Below are 16,764 nucleotides of genomic sequence, written 5' to 3' on the forward strand. Positions count from 1 at the left end.
TTTAAATTATTGTCTTTAATTATTTTTTAATCCTAATAGATAATAACACTGAATTTTTGGATGTTTTTTCAGAAGCACAAGATTCCAGCCCACGTCCCGCAGGCCCTAATATTATATTTTCTAACAGGCCTGGATTAAAAAAAATTTTTTTAATGGGCTTGGGCTGGGTTTGGGCCTAAAATTATTAAATTTAAATTTAGATTATTTAAAACAGTTGCTAATTTAAAGAATTATTGCCTTTTTTTCTTCTAATAATAATAAATTTCAGTATTGTAAAAAAAATGATTGCCTTAAATATTGTTTATTTTCATAAAATAAAAAAAATTAAATTTTTGGATATGGGCTTGGGCCGGGTTTGGGAAATATTTTTGAAACTTATTATGGGCTTGGGCCGGGCTTGGGAATTTTTTTACCATTAGATATGGGCCGGGCTTGGGTCTATTTTACTGCGGGCCTGGGCCAGAGGTCAAAAAATTAAGGCCCATGAAGGTCTCTGCAATAAATATTGATGAAATTATAATTTCTTTTGCTTTCTCTTTCCCCGATATCTAAATTATTAATTTAAAAATAATATTATTTTAAATTTTATTTATATTATATATTATATATTAAAGATTGCTACAATAAAAATTATTTTTAAAATTTATGGGTGACAAAAAATAATTGGTCGTTTTTTCGAGGGGGGGGGAGACTTTGTTTCAATCCCTCAGAAAGTGTAGGGGCCACTGTCCCCTCCTATTTAATATGTTTAGGATTTCTAGGAGTTTTGTTATTCTAATAAGAATCGCTAATAAACAAATGATTTATTACTTCAACAATTGAATTATAAGCTAAGCAAAGGCACAAATGCAAATACCATATAATTTTGTGACAAGAAGTCTGTAATGTAATGTATTAACTTTAAATAAATTGTATTTCGTTTTAGGATACAATTTATACAATTATTTAATAATTGATTGGCTATCAAAAATGTGCATTCGATGAATATATAAACATATTATTGTTAAAGTTAAATTATCTTTTGATCTTTTTTTTTCATTTTGTTAAAATAAAATTATATTTGATTCTTATAAAACCTTCTGTATCTTAAACACTACAAAGTCTATTTTTAATAAAAAAAATTTGATGATACGTTATTCATTTCAAGATATTTCCCAATCCCATACCCAACAAAGACCAACAAAATAAATAAAGCAAAATATATTATTTTCCCATTTATTTTCCTCGTTTATTAAAATTGAACAATATGGTTTAATAATGTGATACAATAATTGTGCATTTTCTTATAATGTTATCATCTCTATATAAAATCTTATTCATTTATTGCAGTTAGTATCAACATTTTTTAAATTTCTTAATTATATTTAAATCATTTAGTTTATAGGCTTGGTATTATATCATTGTTATGTTATCTGGCATATAATAAAACTATCTTATATGTCAGATTGCTCAGCTATGATTTAAAAAATTTAACACACTACTCAGAAGCCCATAAGATCATATTACCAACTATTATATTAACAAGGTGTTTAAGCTAGCAGTATTCTGTAACCTCACAGATCCCTCTGGACCCCACTAAGCCAATATGTGGAGACCTAGTGACTAAAAACACTCCACCACCCAAATATAAATCAGTAGTACAATTGCACTGCCCCCCCCCTCATATGGAGGGTTAGTCCCTTTTTCTGGAATATACAATTTGTTAGTTTGGTCATATGGAATAATTTATTATAAAAATGCATGATAAACAAATTATTATTATAAATAGGGTTTAGGGTTTAATTTTTGTCTGAAGGGTTGACTTGAGAATAGATGGGCCAAGCAATTCTAAAATCATCAATAAAAAATAGGCTTGACCTATAGCCTAAAAAAATTTTATTTACATTCTTTTTTACCTCACTGAATATTACTATAAAAAATGAATTTTAAAAGCAAAAAAGATTATATGTTTAGGAGCAAGTTATAAATTAAATAAATAGATAAACAAATTTTCAATTACTACTGCTTAACATTACAATGGAAAAGAGAAGAGATTAGAGAATAATATATGTTATATTTATAAAAAATTGGGCTACACTCAGTTTGAATTGCTTAAAAACTTGGTGGATTGGGGGGGGGGGGTGATACTAGGCTTAGATCTAAATATAACAACTTTTTACTGCATTGGCAGGCTAGGGCAACAAAATTGATTTTATGGGTTTAGGGCAGTCCTACTTGTCTGATAAATTTAAAGAAAAGAGTAATGATTTAACATTATTCTAAATCATGTATGTATACAATTCTTGGTAAATCAACACATGCTGAAAATATATTTGGTTCAAAAGAAGCATTTCATTGGGCTAAGTTTTGGCATGAGCTATATATTGGAGATACATAAAACCTTATGTTGGTTAGGGCCTAGTTTCAAAAGTTCCCATTTATTTTTTTTTTAATTTATTTAAAAAATAGCTTATCTGTCCAATTTAAACAAAAGCACATATATGTGTAAGGACTAGTTTATATTTGGAAATATGAATGTTAGAAATCTGTGCAGTCTAAACCAGGCTATAAAAATTTTTGGCCTGGGCCTGACAAATTGTTTCGACTATTTTATAGGCCTGGCTGAAGTTTTAAAATTTAAAACTGATGATTAAACAAAGTTGTGTCATTTTAGTTTGCAAAAAATAATTACAGGACATTCTAAAAGACCTGATAGATAATTTCCATGGGCTGGTTTGGTTCAGACCATGCGAACCATTTATAAATGTTTAAATAGTTCTTTAATATGGGCAATTTATTTATATTGCTTGCTTGTAACATGTGCCCAATATAACTTTAAAAAAACCTATAGTCTAATTGTTCCTAGCTATTAAAATTAAAGATAAAATATATATTTAGCAGTGAATAGAACACTGTATTGTATTGCAATTAACATTTTAATTTGCATGTTTTTAACATCAGGTACCTACATTATTTTTATTAACTATATATATATATATATGTGGTAATTTTTTTAATTAGATTTAAAGTTGCTCAATTGCTTAAGATGTTATTGTGAGAATGAATGCCCTCAGGAATTTTACAGCATTAAAGATCCTAGATATAATCATCAAAATTACAGTAATTCCTGCTATGCTCAACCTTCCAGTCAATGTTTTGCAGCCGTTAGAATAGAACATGATCCTAGTACCAAGAAATATATAGAAATTTATTCCTATGGTTGTCTTCCACCACACGAGAAAAGCCTTATGCAGGTTTGATTTCTTTTGTAAATAAATATCTAATTTTTAAAAATTGGGGAAATATGAAAAGTCTACTTTTACTGCCATAATTTTTAGGGGTAAGACATTTTGAATATTTCAGATAAGCAATTGGATTTGAATTTCAAAGATTAAATATAAAAAATATAAATCTAAAATTAATTTTTTTTTCATATTTATAGCACGGGTCAAACCATATTTTACAGGCCTACAATTTTTTTTTAAATACCTGGGCTGGGCTGCAGGGGCGTCGCTAGCCTTCACAATCTCAGGGGGCTCAACTAAAAAAAAATTATGGGCAAAGCCCCCCTTAACCACCAATTTGGGGGCCTTCGGCTGGGTTTTATATGAATATATTATACTTTTTTAAAATTTGTTAACTCTGAACAATTATTCTGATTTTCATAATTTGATATTTTGTCATTTATTATATTATGCATACAGAATAAACTGGCATATAAAAAATCACATAATGCAATAATATAATTCTTAGCAACTTACATTGACAAAAGGTTATCAAACTAGTATAATTCTCTGTAACCATTTTAGACAATGTTTTATAGAATCGACTAATAAGGAAAAATTTATAGGCTTAAACCAAATCAAAAATTTTTGTAGGAGAGATTATAAATGACCAATCCAAATCATAAAACTATATGGTTAGAGCTTCCTCTTAGATGACATTATTGAAGCTAGATAAGTAATCAAGAAAATTATTGTGAGATATTAAATTTCTAAAAGATTATCTTCCATTTTAAATGATATATAAACGACTACACAGTTGACCATTATTGTTTATCTAAAATATGCAATTATATGCTCTCAGCCGTTATAGTAATAATCTTAAATTACATAGCAACACAAATAATAGATGCTGGTTAATTTGGCAGTAATAGCCATGACACTCACGATGTAAACTAATATCAGAATTTATTATGTTGGATAAATTGATAAAATAAAAACACTAAAAATCTTTGGAAGAAATATTTATGCAAATATATTGAAGCCTGGTTGCACGGCAATGCCATATTAGAAATGAAACATTTTCTAACTATAAAATAAGGACCAGAATGATATGATGAAACAATTAAGATTTTATATATTGTTGCACCACCTTAGTATATTATATCTTAAAATAATAGCAGTTTGTAATAATATCAAAAATTTACTTGTATTAAAAATTTAACTCAAGACTTTTTCGAAAAAGAAAAAAATAGCTTTCCTAAAAACACGTGAAAAAAGAGAAGAAAAGATATCAAATTTATTACATCTATTGCAGGATGAATAATAAAATGTTTAATTTTAAAAATTATTTATAACTAAATAGATGGCGTTAAATACTTGAATGCCAATATTAAATTTGTTAATTTTCAAATAATATATGATTATATTTATTTAATTAGGGTTAAATAATAAAAGTCAATTAAACTTCAACTGTTAAAGCTAAATTAATATTTAGTGAGTTATTTGATATTATATTTTTAATGCAGAATTTGATTGCTAGCTGACAGTGAAAATATAATTCATATGTATTAATCTAATCTAATAATTAAAATAATATTCATTTAATAAAAATTTAAATAGTCTTATTAATTTCTAAATAATAAAATTATATCTATATATTACTTAATGGAATTATAAAAAATCATTCAGTGGGCAATCAAAAAAATTTATTTTTAGTTCAAGGGGATATTAAGGAGCCATTTAAAAAAAACTTGCTTCAGGGGGCTTGAGCCCCTGCGCTTCCCCCTAGCGACGCCACTGCTGTCCTGAATATTTTAAATTGCATTATTCTTAATTACTGATTCAAACAAAACTATATTATTTATAAATATAATTAGATAAAGAAAAACTTTATTTTCCGTTCACATAATATTTCTTAAACTATAAAAATTAATAAATATAATATATATTTATAAAAAATCTGGGCCAGGTCGTGCAAAGGTCTCTGATTTATAGTAAATATTGTTAGTTATTAAATTAAATTCCAAAAAATAACTCAATACGGCTATATATATTTTTTCAAAAAAATAGTGCTATATTAGCTATCCTCTAGTATGGTATATTCTACATTGTATACTAATTGTAAATTTAGTTTATGCATTGTTTTCATAGCTAATTTATTACTAATTACAATAATATAAGACTTTAGTAAGTGTCCTAGGTTGGCTTAATTTGGATACTTAAGTGCTATTTGGTATAGGCTAAAAAGTATTTGTTCGAGGACATCCTATTTTGGTTTATTTTAAGTATTTGGTGGCATTGTTATTTTTCATATTTTATTCTATTTTTTTTATTATGTTTTTTTTATTCCTTATTTTTTGTTTTTTAGGGCTGTGTAAAATATTGGATCGGATCGGCGCCAATATTTAGTCTTTTCCAAAAATATCGGATTGGGCCGATACTGTCAAAAGATGAACAAAAAAAACTAATTCAAAACACATACCTGTAAAGAAACTGATCCGATCTGATCTTTTTACTTTTCTTTTTTTTTATTATTTAATATATATATTTATTTTACATTAATAATATTTTCTAAATAATTTTTTTTAAACAATGCAAATGCACAACACCCCTTAAATTTTATTTATTTTATTAAATAGATTTATAGTATTTTGAAAGTTTTTTTATAAAAATAGAAAGGAACACCCAAAGTTTTATTTATTTTAAATCTTTTTAAATAATAACGCTAATATACCTTAAATAAAAGAATTCTTTTTAAATATGGTATCTGAATTATGGAAATATTTTACAAAAGACAAAGATAATTTTGCAAAATGCGTTATCTGCGAAATTCTAATTTCACGGGGAGGAATAATGAAAAATTCATTTAATACTACCAATATCCGTAAACTTTTTTTAATTATTGTAAAAATAAAACAATTAAATTAAATGCATATTTCGAATTTTTGCATAAAAAATATTGATTTCTTACATTTGGTTCAAAGGGGAATGGTGAAATATCAATATAAATATCGATCGATTTTGAACCAATATCGTATGGGATCGGATATGTAAAAAATATGTGGATTGGCATAGCCCTAGTTTTTTTAAAAAAATTTTTGTTTTACTTTTTTGGCTATTTAGCCGATACTTAAAATACGGCTAAGTATTAATCTGACCTAGGACACCACCTTAATATTTAATTCCTATAAAAATAATAAATTTTAAAAACATTCTCAGATCACGTTAAATATAGGATTTTATAATGATACATAGTTTGTAAGGTATATGCTATCGTCCTAATTATTTGAGGAAACTCTTTCAGGTCTTTTATTATTTAAGGATATAACATATTTTAGAGGATTGTTTTGAGGCGAAAATAATTTATAACATTATTTTTTATAGACTAGTCAAATTGACTTGCTCCAAATTTTGCTTTTAAATTGATAAATGTTTAATAGCCAATATCTTAAGATTATCTGATTCAAAAATCACTTCTCAGTTATAGATATATAGCTAGCGTATTGAGTAAAATCTTTTTTAAAAAATATTTATTCATTATGTCTATTTGTTAAGGACGATAGTCTAAAAGTGATTCTAACTGCTAAGTATTAAAAATAATTTAAAGAGTTATGTATAAAAAACGAATTTATCAATTTTATAATAATACCTGATTGGGTCATTGGGAATCTCTAATTAAATTTATTTAACAATAATTTCTTTATTTCTTTTACTGTAAAATATTAATTTTATTCCGAATTAATAAATAATACGTTTATTTTATGCATTCTTATTGAGCGGATAAAAATTCAACGGTATTTCTTGAATAATAAAATTTTAAAGTTCTTCCAGCAAGTCTCAAATCAATTAAGTTAAATAATTTGAGATCCTGTTTTCCCATTCTATTTCAACATGATAATTAAAGAATTTTTGTTAGTGCCACTCACACTTTCTAGCTTTATTAAATATTAATTACACTATTTTCATCATAAAATTCAAATCGATCTTCATTAATATTTATTTCTTCTATGAATATAGATATAATTATAAATAATAAATAGTTTAATATATTATTTAGTAACAATAAAAAAATATAATTTACGCCACGCTTCAGGTGAATTTGCGCATCGGCGGTGGTATGCTTAGCGCAAAATGACCCCAGGTGATGCACAGATATAGATATAATCTTTTATCTCCCTATATTGAGTGTATAATATCTTCCCCGCATCACTTTCTGTAATTCGGTTTCAAACCCCCCTCTTTCCATTCACTTTTATTATTTGGATGACGAATAATTTCTATATAAGTAATAAAAAGTATCAATGTACTCATACTTTATCTATGGCATACCTACTAGCTTATAAGTTTAAAAGGGTTTATTTTATTATATATTTTTTTTCGCCATATAATGTCATTTTTCAAAAATATAGTGTCTTCACTTTCATTTTTTAATGGGACACCTTCTGACTAAAAAAGAAGCTCTAATTCCATGTATGAAATAAAATTTTATATTGGATTAGGATTCTATTTTAAAATTTTGGTATTTTGTTTTTGTATCCCTCATTGCACAGAAATGTTACTGAATGTCGACCTTGATTAGCTTGGAATTTCTCTAATTAAATTTTTTTTAAATAAAAATCGCACTTTCTTCTATTACAATGCGCTTAAGATTTTTATAATATTTTTTTTAGTGTCGCGGAGATCTTGTGCCCCACTACCTCCCCAAGAATATTATATGCTGCGATCACGTGGATATGTGTAATCAAGGCATTAGACCACCTTATGAATGGAACATTAAAGAAGTGGAGAAAAGTAAGTGTTATAATTAAATTACATGAATAAATTATAGGTTGGGGTCGTCCTAGAGGAGTAAATTCTAGTCTAATATTATTAAGTATCTCTATTATTAAGAATAAAAATTACAAAACAAAAGGTTTGTCATTATTTCTCAAATATAAATCAGTAATACTAATTATTAAAATTTAGGCATGTCTTGATCATTTAGATCCCGAATAAATGATGAATATCTCGCAAATAGAAAATTTGAAAAAGCTTACGATAAGTAAGAACTAGGAAGTTGAATTGGGGAATATTCAAACTACATAATATACTTCAGCTAATAATAAAAATTCTCTAGTAAACATGGCATCATATTTAAGAGTGAAATAGACGGAAAATTTGTTAAATTCTATACAAATTAATTATATTTTGCCATCGAGTTCGTATTTTGCTAGTGATTCTTAGTTCGACCTTTCCCAGAAAGAGGTGGTTGTATGAAGGGGGCAGAAGGATTAATATTCATTCAAGTCAAAATTGATGAAAGACGTACAACATTAAAATCGGTAAGATACCATAACCTTAGCTTCGGTGAAAAAATAATTAAAACGATATTAATTCGTTTGAATTAGGTATCGCGGCGCAGGAAATGAATTGTCAGGCCTTGTTTATGGTAATCGCGAAATACCTCAATGTCGCTCAGGCGATTTTCATCTCTAAACGATAGCATAACTGTATTATGCATCGCTAAACAATAGCATAGATGTATTATACATCGCTTTTGCAGCATCTAATATCCTAAAAAAACTTATTTGAATTAACTTTAATATTTTATATTATTTTTAAAAATATGATTTGATTTTAGGACCAATATATCCGAATAATTAGAAACCTTGTTGCATATATTATTATTATTTGTTACCCATTAATTAATTTATAATATGTTTAAAAATAATTTTCAGTTTTCACTACAAGGTAATATTTTTTTTCTGGATTAATTTTCGCACATCAAAGGCTCACTGTTTGAAGAATAAACAAAGTGATACGCATTCATTATATTTTATTTTAAATGAAGCTGATCAAATAAAAGTTATATTATTTTATAGGTTCGAACCCGAACCCAGACGCGCACTTTGCAACCATTTTGATCGTTATCGTGATTGGATTCGCATCCTTATCTAGCCTCATTTTATATTTGTATTTCAGGTAATTATTATTTTAATTTAAAAGAAAGCTAATTTTAAAGATAATTAATGGTGTAAATCCTGGTGTGGAAATAAAATTCAATCTGATGAATCAAATTTTTTTTTTAAATATTTCATCTAAACATTAATTATCATAATTCATCACTACAAATCATTTTACATTTTACTACAAATTAGTGATCTGCAAGCCTAATATCCTGGCCGGGCAAATTTTTTTGTCCGAACGTATTCTTTTTATATTTGTCCCGAAAAGCCCGACCCAAAATAAAAAAATTATTTGTCCACCCGCTCCGGCTCGAATAAAATTAAATATTTTTTTGATTGTAAAAAATATTTTACAAATTAAAAATATTAGCGCCTTGTTTCTTGCAAGAATTTTATATATCAATTCATTTGACTGTAATGATATCATAATTTAAAAATTTAGACCCAGCCCGGCCCGAAACTTTTAAAAAAATATTAGGCCCGACCTAGCCCGAACTGAAATTATTTTTTAAATATTAAAAAAAATTCATCAATTTATTTGATCTCATATTTGTAACCCTAAGAAACAATATTCAAATATATAACTAGTATTTCTTTTTTAAATATAAATTTCAACAATTTATCATAATATTTTAAATGAATAACTTTGTCAGTTTTTTCTAGTCTAAGCCTGTTTATAAATTTGAATTAGACAAAGGAAAACATTCTTTATGCATAAGCTGAGGAAGCTGCTACACCAAATAGTTGATTCAAAATTGAGTTTATTTCTGTGTTGTTAAAATATTCTCAAAATCAGAATTTATACTCTTCAGCATGTTTTACTCATTATCCAAACTACGCCTACAACCGTGTAATTAAAATTATTTTGTATTTTATAACTATTTTTTCAAATTGTAAATTTAATTTTCTTATATTTATAAAATGTTTAAAATTTACTTTTTTATGTATTAATATAAAAATATGAAGAATTACTTTTTAATATAAATAAAGATATCACTTAAATAAGATGTAAAAAATTTTATTCATAAATCCATACATTTAAGGATTTGGTTATATAAAATCCTACTTTTAAATGATTTAAATTTTAAAAAAATTAATGATTTAAATACGTCCTAGTGTAAATATTATTTGACTCAGAATTTAAATTGTAAACAGATAATAAAGAATCCATTACTTATAATTGAAGGTATAAAAATTATTTAATATACATTGGGTTAATATTTAAACTAAGATACCCTACCTTCCTCGCCCAAATATCCGTTCGGCCTTAAAATGGCTAAATTTAAAAAAGCCTAACCTATCGGTGGAACTTCTGCAGGTCCCCTGCTAAAGTTAAGGAGGGAAAGAAAGCCAGGGATATTTTGAATCTTGATTGAGAAATTTTATCAACTAAATCAAAATTGATTATAAATGAACGAATATATTGAAATATATGTTCCTGTAAATAATTGTGAATTTCGAACTAGGTTTTTTCCTACAATACATTTATTAAAAATAAATCATTGGGCATATTTTTTTTATTTATCAGATCAGACAGAAAAAGTGTAAATAATATATGCAATAATTATTAATGAGACAGATGCTATACTTTTTCAATTTTTTATTTATTCCGAAGACGAATTTTCCTAATTATGAAAACTCCCAAACCAATTATTTTCCTCCTTGAAATAGTGCCGATATTATAAAGAGAAAATAAACATTATATTTATTATCATCTATGGCATTTTTTTAAAAAATATCAAATATATAATTATATTAATCATGCATGGTCAATTGTAAGCTCTATTTGAAAAGGGTATAAAAGATTATCACGTAACCATGGCAAATCAAAAGAATGATTTTTTTTAACAGACTCAAGAAAATTGACAATTTAAGGCTCATCGTGAAATCGTTCTTCGCATTCAACAATAACAAGAGCAACAAAATTAAAAATATCCATAAAATCGATAAGTTTCACGTCCAAAAACAGGGCGTAAATAGTAAGAAGGTGATTCCATCGGGGGGAGCAGACGATTCCGAACAAGAAAAGATGGTTGCTATTAACGGGGGTTTCTCTAAAAGTTTGATTCGCGAACTCATTGATCAAAGTAGCGGGAGTGGATCTGGCCTGCCTTTATTGGTATAATTTTCATTTTATTAATAAAGTCAACCAATATGTTGAAATTTAATTCATTTAAAAGAGGGCTGTACCGATCGACAAATTTTTTTACCCATCCGATATGTTGCTACAAAACTGATCCCATTTTTCAATAGATTTTTATTTACCATCTATCTTTGAACTAATGTTATAAAAACTCAATATATTTTCTATTTAAAAAAACTAACTTTCACGATTTTGCCTTGAAAGAAAGAAAGATTCTCCAAAAGTTAATAATTCCATTTAAAACTTGCAATGTTTATGGTATGTCTGAGTAATGTGACTTGTTAGATATATAATATATATTTAATTAAACCCTTTTTTGCAAATAATATAACAATAAATAATACCCAATTTTTAATAATTCGATTTTTTTTAACATTATATTTTGGTTGCATTTATTTATTTTTAATATTAGGGAATTATGTATAAATAAAAAATATTTAGATAAACAATAATTAAAATCAATGAAAGATATTTTTTGTAAATATCGGCCCGATCATATATTTAATATCGCCATAGCCCTTAATCTAAAAGTTTTTATATGGGGAAGCCAAGATTAACAAAACAGGCTTGCATACTTACATTTTCTAATCAAAAATATAGCTTCTTTATATTTTGTATCTTTTAACGCTGACGTATATTATTTTGGAACTTATTATTTTAGAACGATAATAATTGGCATCATTGTCAAAGATATAAAGTTGGGAAAATGGCTAAATTTAGTTTTTTATAGCCTAAAACTTTCTAGCCTTTTTGGGCGAACAGGCAAAATTCTAACGGAAGTCGAACAACTCACAAAATATTTTATTCAAAAGCCGATCAGGCAAATTAGTTTTTCTGACGAGCCAAAAACCTTGATCGTGCAGATCTCCAATACAAACTTAATTTTATTTAAAAAAATAAACACCTACAAAAGGTTCAAAGAACCATAGCCAAGCAGATTCAGCTGATTAAAATAGTAGGACATGGTCGTTATGGAGAGGTATGGGAGGGTAAATGGCGGGACGAGAGCGTGGCCGTCAAAATATTTTTCACTACCGAGGAGGCCAGCTGGTTCAGGGAAACCGAAATTTACCAGACTTCTCTTATGAGGCATCAGAATATTCTGGGTAAAAGCATTTTTTCGATAGATTAATATTCGTGCTTTGTTTTTTATACCTAATTATCCTTAAGTTAACTTCTTGCCTTTTAGATATTTTTTTTTAGAAACGTCGCTATAACTAGTAATATTATAACAATAATTTCCCGATTTTTACACAATTCCATCGTGTACTTTCGACTTATGCCATGCCAGTTTAAAGTTTCGATTTTTGGGACCTAATTATTTTTACGTTCGGTTTACATAAGTCAAGCTAATAACAAAATATTTTATATAACCAACTTGCATTTTTTTTTATTCCCTTTTCGCTCTTTTTCTTGACCTTTTAATAAAATCTTGTAAAAAATTTCCCTCAAAATTAGGATACATAGCAGCAGATATTAAAGGTACCGGTTCATGGACTCAACTTTTCCTCATAACAGATTTCCACGAGGCTGGTTCTCTTTACGACCATCTCAAACAAGCTATTCTAGATCCAGCATCAGCTTTGAGAATAATCAAATCGATCATATCTGGGTTATGTCATTTGCATACCGAAATATTGGGAACTCAAGGTGATTAAAAAAATGAGGAAGTTAATCTATTATTCAAGCCGATATTTTCTGTTTTATTAACTAAATATTCATATAATAAAGCTTAATCAATTATATAAAAAAATATTATTTTTTAACAATCCTTAAATATGACCTCCCACTTCCCATAATTCGGATTTAGGCCCATAGATCTACGCCAATATATATTTTTTATTTTGTTTATAAATTAAAATTGTATATGTCTATTCAATATTGAACCACATAGAATATAGGAATTAAATGTGATGTATTTAAGGATAATTATTTATTTTTCTCATTCACAAAACCCAACTGAGCTCAGCTTATTTTCATAGGTATGGTTTGAGCCTTGTAATGAACGCACAATTTTATATATGCTTTATGTTTGGCTTGTTTACTTAGATGTCAATAAATAGCTTATTAATAAGCAATGGCTGAAACGTGGGGGAAAATATCAAGAATTTATAATAAGAAAATTCAATTAATTATAAATATTAATTTTATATGACTTTTAATTGCACCAGAATTATAAACAATTTTGCTAATTTCAGGTAAACCAGCCATCGCTCACAGGGACATGAAAAGTAAGAATATATTGGTCAAAAAAGACGGAACAGCTTGCATAGCAGACTTGGGACTGGCTGTCAGATTTATCAGGTTAATTCTTTTTCTTTACTTTCTATCGTCTCTTTTTTTTCGCTTTTCTTATTTAAAAATAAAAAAACTTGTTTATATAAAATAAAGCGAAACAACCCAGATAGACGTTCCAGTTAACCCCCGAGTCGGTACCAAAAGGTATATGGCTCCCGAAATTTTAGACGACACTTTCCAGCCCGATAATTTCGAAGCTTATAAAGCTTGTGATATCTACTCATTTTCATTAATCATGTGGGAAATATGCCAGCGAAGCATTACTAATGGTTTTTTTCATTTATATACATGTTTTTTTAGACAAGAATCAGTTGTAAAGAAAGATTTAAGTTGAGAAAAAAAGTAATAAAGTGAACATATTGTATTAGAATTATTTTTAAAGAAAAAATTGGCATTTTATATATTGTACAAAAATGTTTTTAAAATTGATACCAATAGACAGGGTCGAGGAATACAAAATTCCTTATCACGATTTAGTTCAACCTGATCCATCCTTCGAAGAAATGCGACAAGTAGTGAGTTACAAAAAAATGAGGCCCAAGATTTACTCAAGATGGACGACAGATAAAGTTCTTCTTTTCCCTTTTTTATTTCCATAATTCAGGGCCATTATTTTTTTTGTGAGAACTATCGTACCTGAAATTGATTGATATCTGATTTAACAATTATAGCTTGGCTTAAATTTTATACACTTCCCTCCCCCGGGTTCGGCAATCGATTTTTATCCAAATTTGGGGGCAAAATATTTAGTTTTACGAGCCCGGATCCCCAATTTTACTATTGAACTTGGGTAATTCTAGAAATTTACATTTTATAAGTATAATTATTTTCGGTTAAGGTTCTGAAAAGTTCCAAAAAATATCATCGGATAAAGGCACAAAAAATAGTAGTTTTCTAAGTCACATTCAAACGAGTATTTTTTTTAATACTACTAACAAATCGGAGATGAGTTTATTATATTTTGGTGTCAGCCTTTGATACCGGTTAAAAACTAAATAAAAATTTATTGAAATAATATTTTTTTAATCAAAGTTTTTGACCTCCCTGATTCGAATAATGCAAGAATGTTGGAGACCAGAATCTCGGGCTAGACTTACGAGCTTGAGAATCAAAAAATCACTAAATGACATCAAATTAGAAGATATTGTCGCAGTTTAAGTAACTCTTTTATATTGATATATTAAATAATAAAATGTTTGGGAATTTGTCTCCGAAATATAGTATAAATAGCATTAAAAACTTTTAACTCTCCCATTCATATTGTCAAAAAATTTGAAATAATAAGGATTTTTTTTAATATTTACAATTACGAACCAAATCAAATGTCTTCAATATAAAAAAAAATTATTGCATTTATTCAAACTTTTTTTTTGAGTTTTCAATCTCAAAATAAATTTATCTCAAATAGCTCTATGCAAATACTTTTTTCTCGCTACTTCCAAATTTTAAACGAGAAATCTTTATATAATTATATTTTATTTAATTAATTTTTTATATATTTAATAACTCTTTATGTTCTAATATGCAAAGTAGTTGTGATTTTTGATACATTTCATTTATAAATAATTATAACTTATGCCAGTTTTATTAAAAAATATTACATATTTAATAAATAAAATTATATTCGAAGAAATGTTTATAATATGTAATATCTGAATCGACCATTTATATATGTTTTTTTGTAATTTTTGTTATAAAACCCTATTGCATTTATAAATTTTATTTAAAACTATGTTATTGTATTGGATAATAAATAAAACTAATTTATAATATTTATTTGATGTGATAATAATTGCTTGAGAGATAAAATCGTAAAATATGCTTATTTAATTTAAGAAAATAATTTTTTGGGGGACTGCTAAAAAGATTCATAAATTTTGTTTCAAGCTAAATTAAATATTAAATTTAGAATAACAATAAGTCTGGATTTGATAGAGGCGTGGTACTCCCGAATTAGAGCTCAGAAATATAAAATTGTTTAGTTGGAAATTGTGAGACCAAATACTAAATAACCAATTTATGGGCAACCTATCGCGACCCCAGGATTATATGAACCCGGCGGATTCAGGCCTCTTTCAAAATATTGGTTTCGATTTAGCCCCTTTTATCAAATTCCGCTAAATATAGTTTTAAATTCCTAAACTCTAATCTGGGTTCACAACCTTGAATAAAGGTAATTAATTTTTAAAAGTAATCAAATACTAAATTATAACGACATAACTCTTCATAATTGGTCAATTACTATATTGAGCTTCGATAAATTTCAGAAAATGTGTAGTTCATTGGTGTAGTCCACAAAAATAACGAGAAAATTTATTAAACAGCAAATTTATGATTTTATTAGTGATATAAATCCTGTTTTGATAATGGTAATGCAGGGCTAATGAAATGATTTTGTAGTCGGGAATAAAATTAGATCACTGCTTTCTAACCCCACCTTCAGCAAGTTATTTATTTATTTGATAGAAAATTAAGCTTGAAAAAGAAAATTTCAACGTAGAAAATCCGTCATAAAATTTTTAATTTATTTTAGTCGTTTACAATTTTCCAGAGAATTTTAAAAAGGGAGATTTACTTTTCTTATTTACACCGTAGTTAATAAAAATAATCAAAATTAAAAAACATAATAACATGGTAAAAAAGGGTTAGAGCCTTAAAGCACATATTTCTACATGAGGTACAAAAATGCGCTAAAGGGAGGATGTTTAATTTACTACCAAAACTATATATAACCAATTAACAAGAAAAGGGCATCACTTTCGCTTATCTAGGAAGGATAAAAAGATGTCCTTTAGATAATATATAAATAGTGGCCGGGAACAATGTGTCAATACCATTAATAGGAGAGCCAGTATGGTAAAAAGGATCACCAATCATGAGTCTTAAATACAAGAGTCAGAAACCATCGACATAACATTCGGGACTTCTACCATTAAAGGGAGGGGGGGGGTAGGGGTGATAGTTTGATTTCCTCTTTTTGATAATTTTGTTTTCCTTTAATTTTGAAGGGGCATGAGAGTAATATAGTCATTGGCTTAGTGGTGTAGAAGTTCCTGCTATAAGAAACACTAGAAATAAGGTGATGTGTTCTCAACTATGGATATTATTCAATACCGCTTCCCAATTAAATCAACTATGAAATCTCGAAGCGTAAAATTTCGCTCATAAACTCCAA

General features: G+C 27.3%; 1 protein-coding gene across 1 annotated transcript; it reads left to right on the forward strand.

Annotated features, from left to right (window-relative positions):
• Positions 1-1,237: 1,237 nt before the first annotated feature.
• On the forward strand, positions 1,238-14,924 carry LOC135925330 (bone morphogenetic protein receptor type-1B-like). The gene is made up of 11 exons (XM_065460598.1): positions 1,238-1,328; positions 3,001-3,233; positions 7,874-7,994; positions 9,065-9,164; positions 11,000-11,267; positions 12,205-12,397; positions 12,750-12,941; positions 13,490-13,595; positions 13,683-13,858; positions 14,028-14,158; positions 14,622-14,924. The coding sequence occupies exons 1-11, from the start codon at positions 1,289-1,291 to the stop codon at positions 14,745-14,747; spliced, it is 1,686 nt and encodes a 561-aa protein (XP_065316670.1). The 5' UTR covers positions 1,238-1,288; the 3' UTR covers positions 14,748-14,924.
• Positions 14,925-16,764: the final 1,840 nt, after the last annotated feature.

This window comes from Gordionus sp. m RMFG-2023, chromosome 2, assembly GCF_954871325.1.
Source record: "Gordionus sp. m RMFG-2023 chromosome 2, tfGorSpeb1-WG-v2, whole genome shotgun sequence".
Lineage (NCBI taxonomy): Eukaryota > Metazoa > Nematomorpha > Gordioida > Chordodea > Parachordodidae > Gordionus > Gordionus sp. m RMFG-2023.

Coding starts and splice junctions, on each gene's coding strand:
- LOC135925330 (XM_065460598.1), top strand. CDS start 1,289: ATGTTATCATCTCTATATAAAATCTTATTCATTTATTGCA. Junction 3,234..7,873: donor ACGAGAAAAGCCTTATGCAG/GTTTGATTTCTT, acceptor TATTTTTTTTAG/TGTCGCGGAGATCTTGTGCC. Junction 13,859..14,027: donor CCAGCGAAGCATTACTAATG/GTTTTTTTCATT, acceptor TGATACCAATAG/ACAGGGTCGAGGAATACAAA.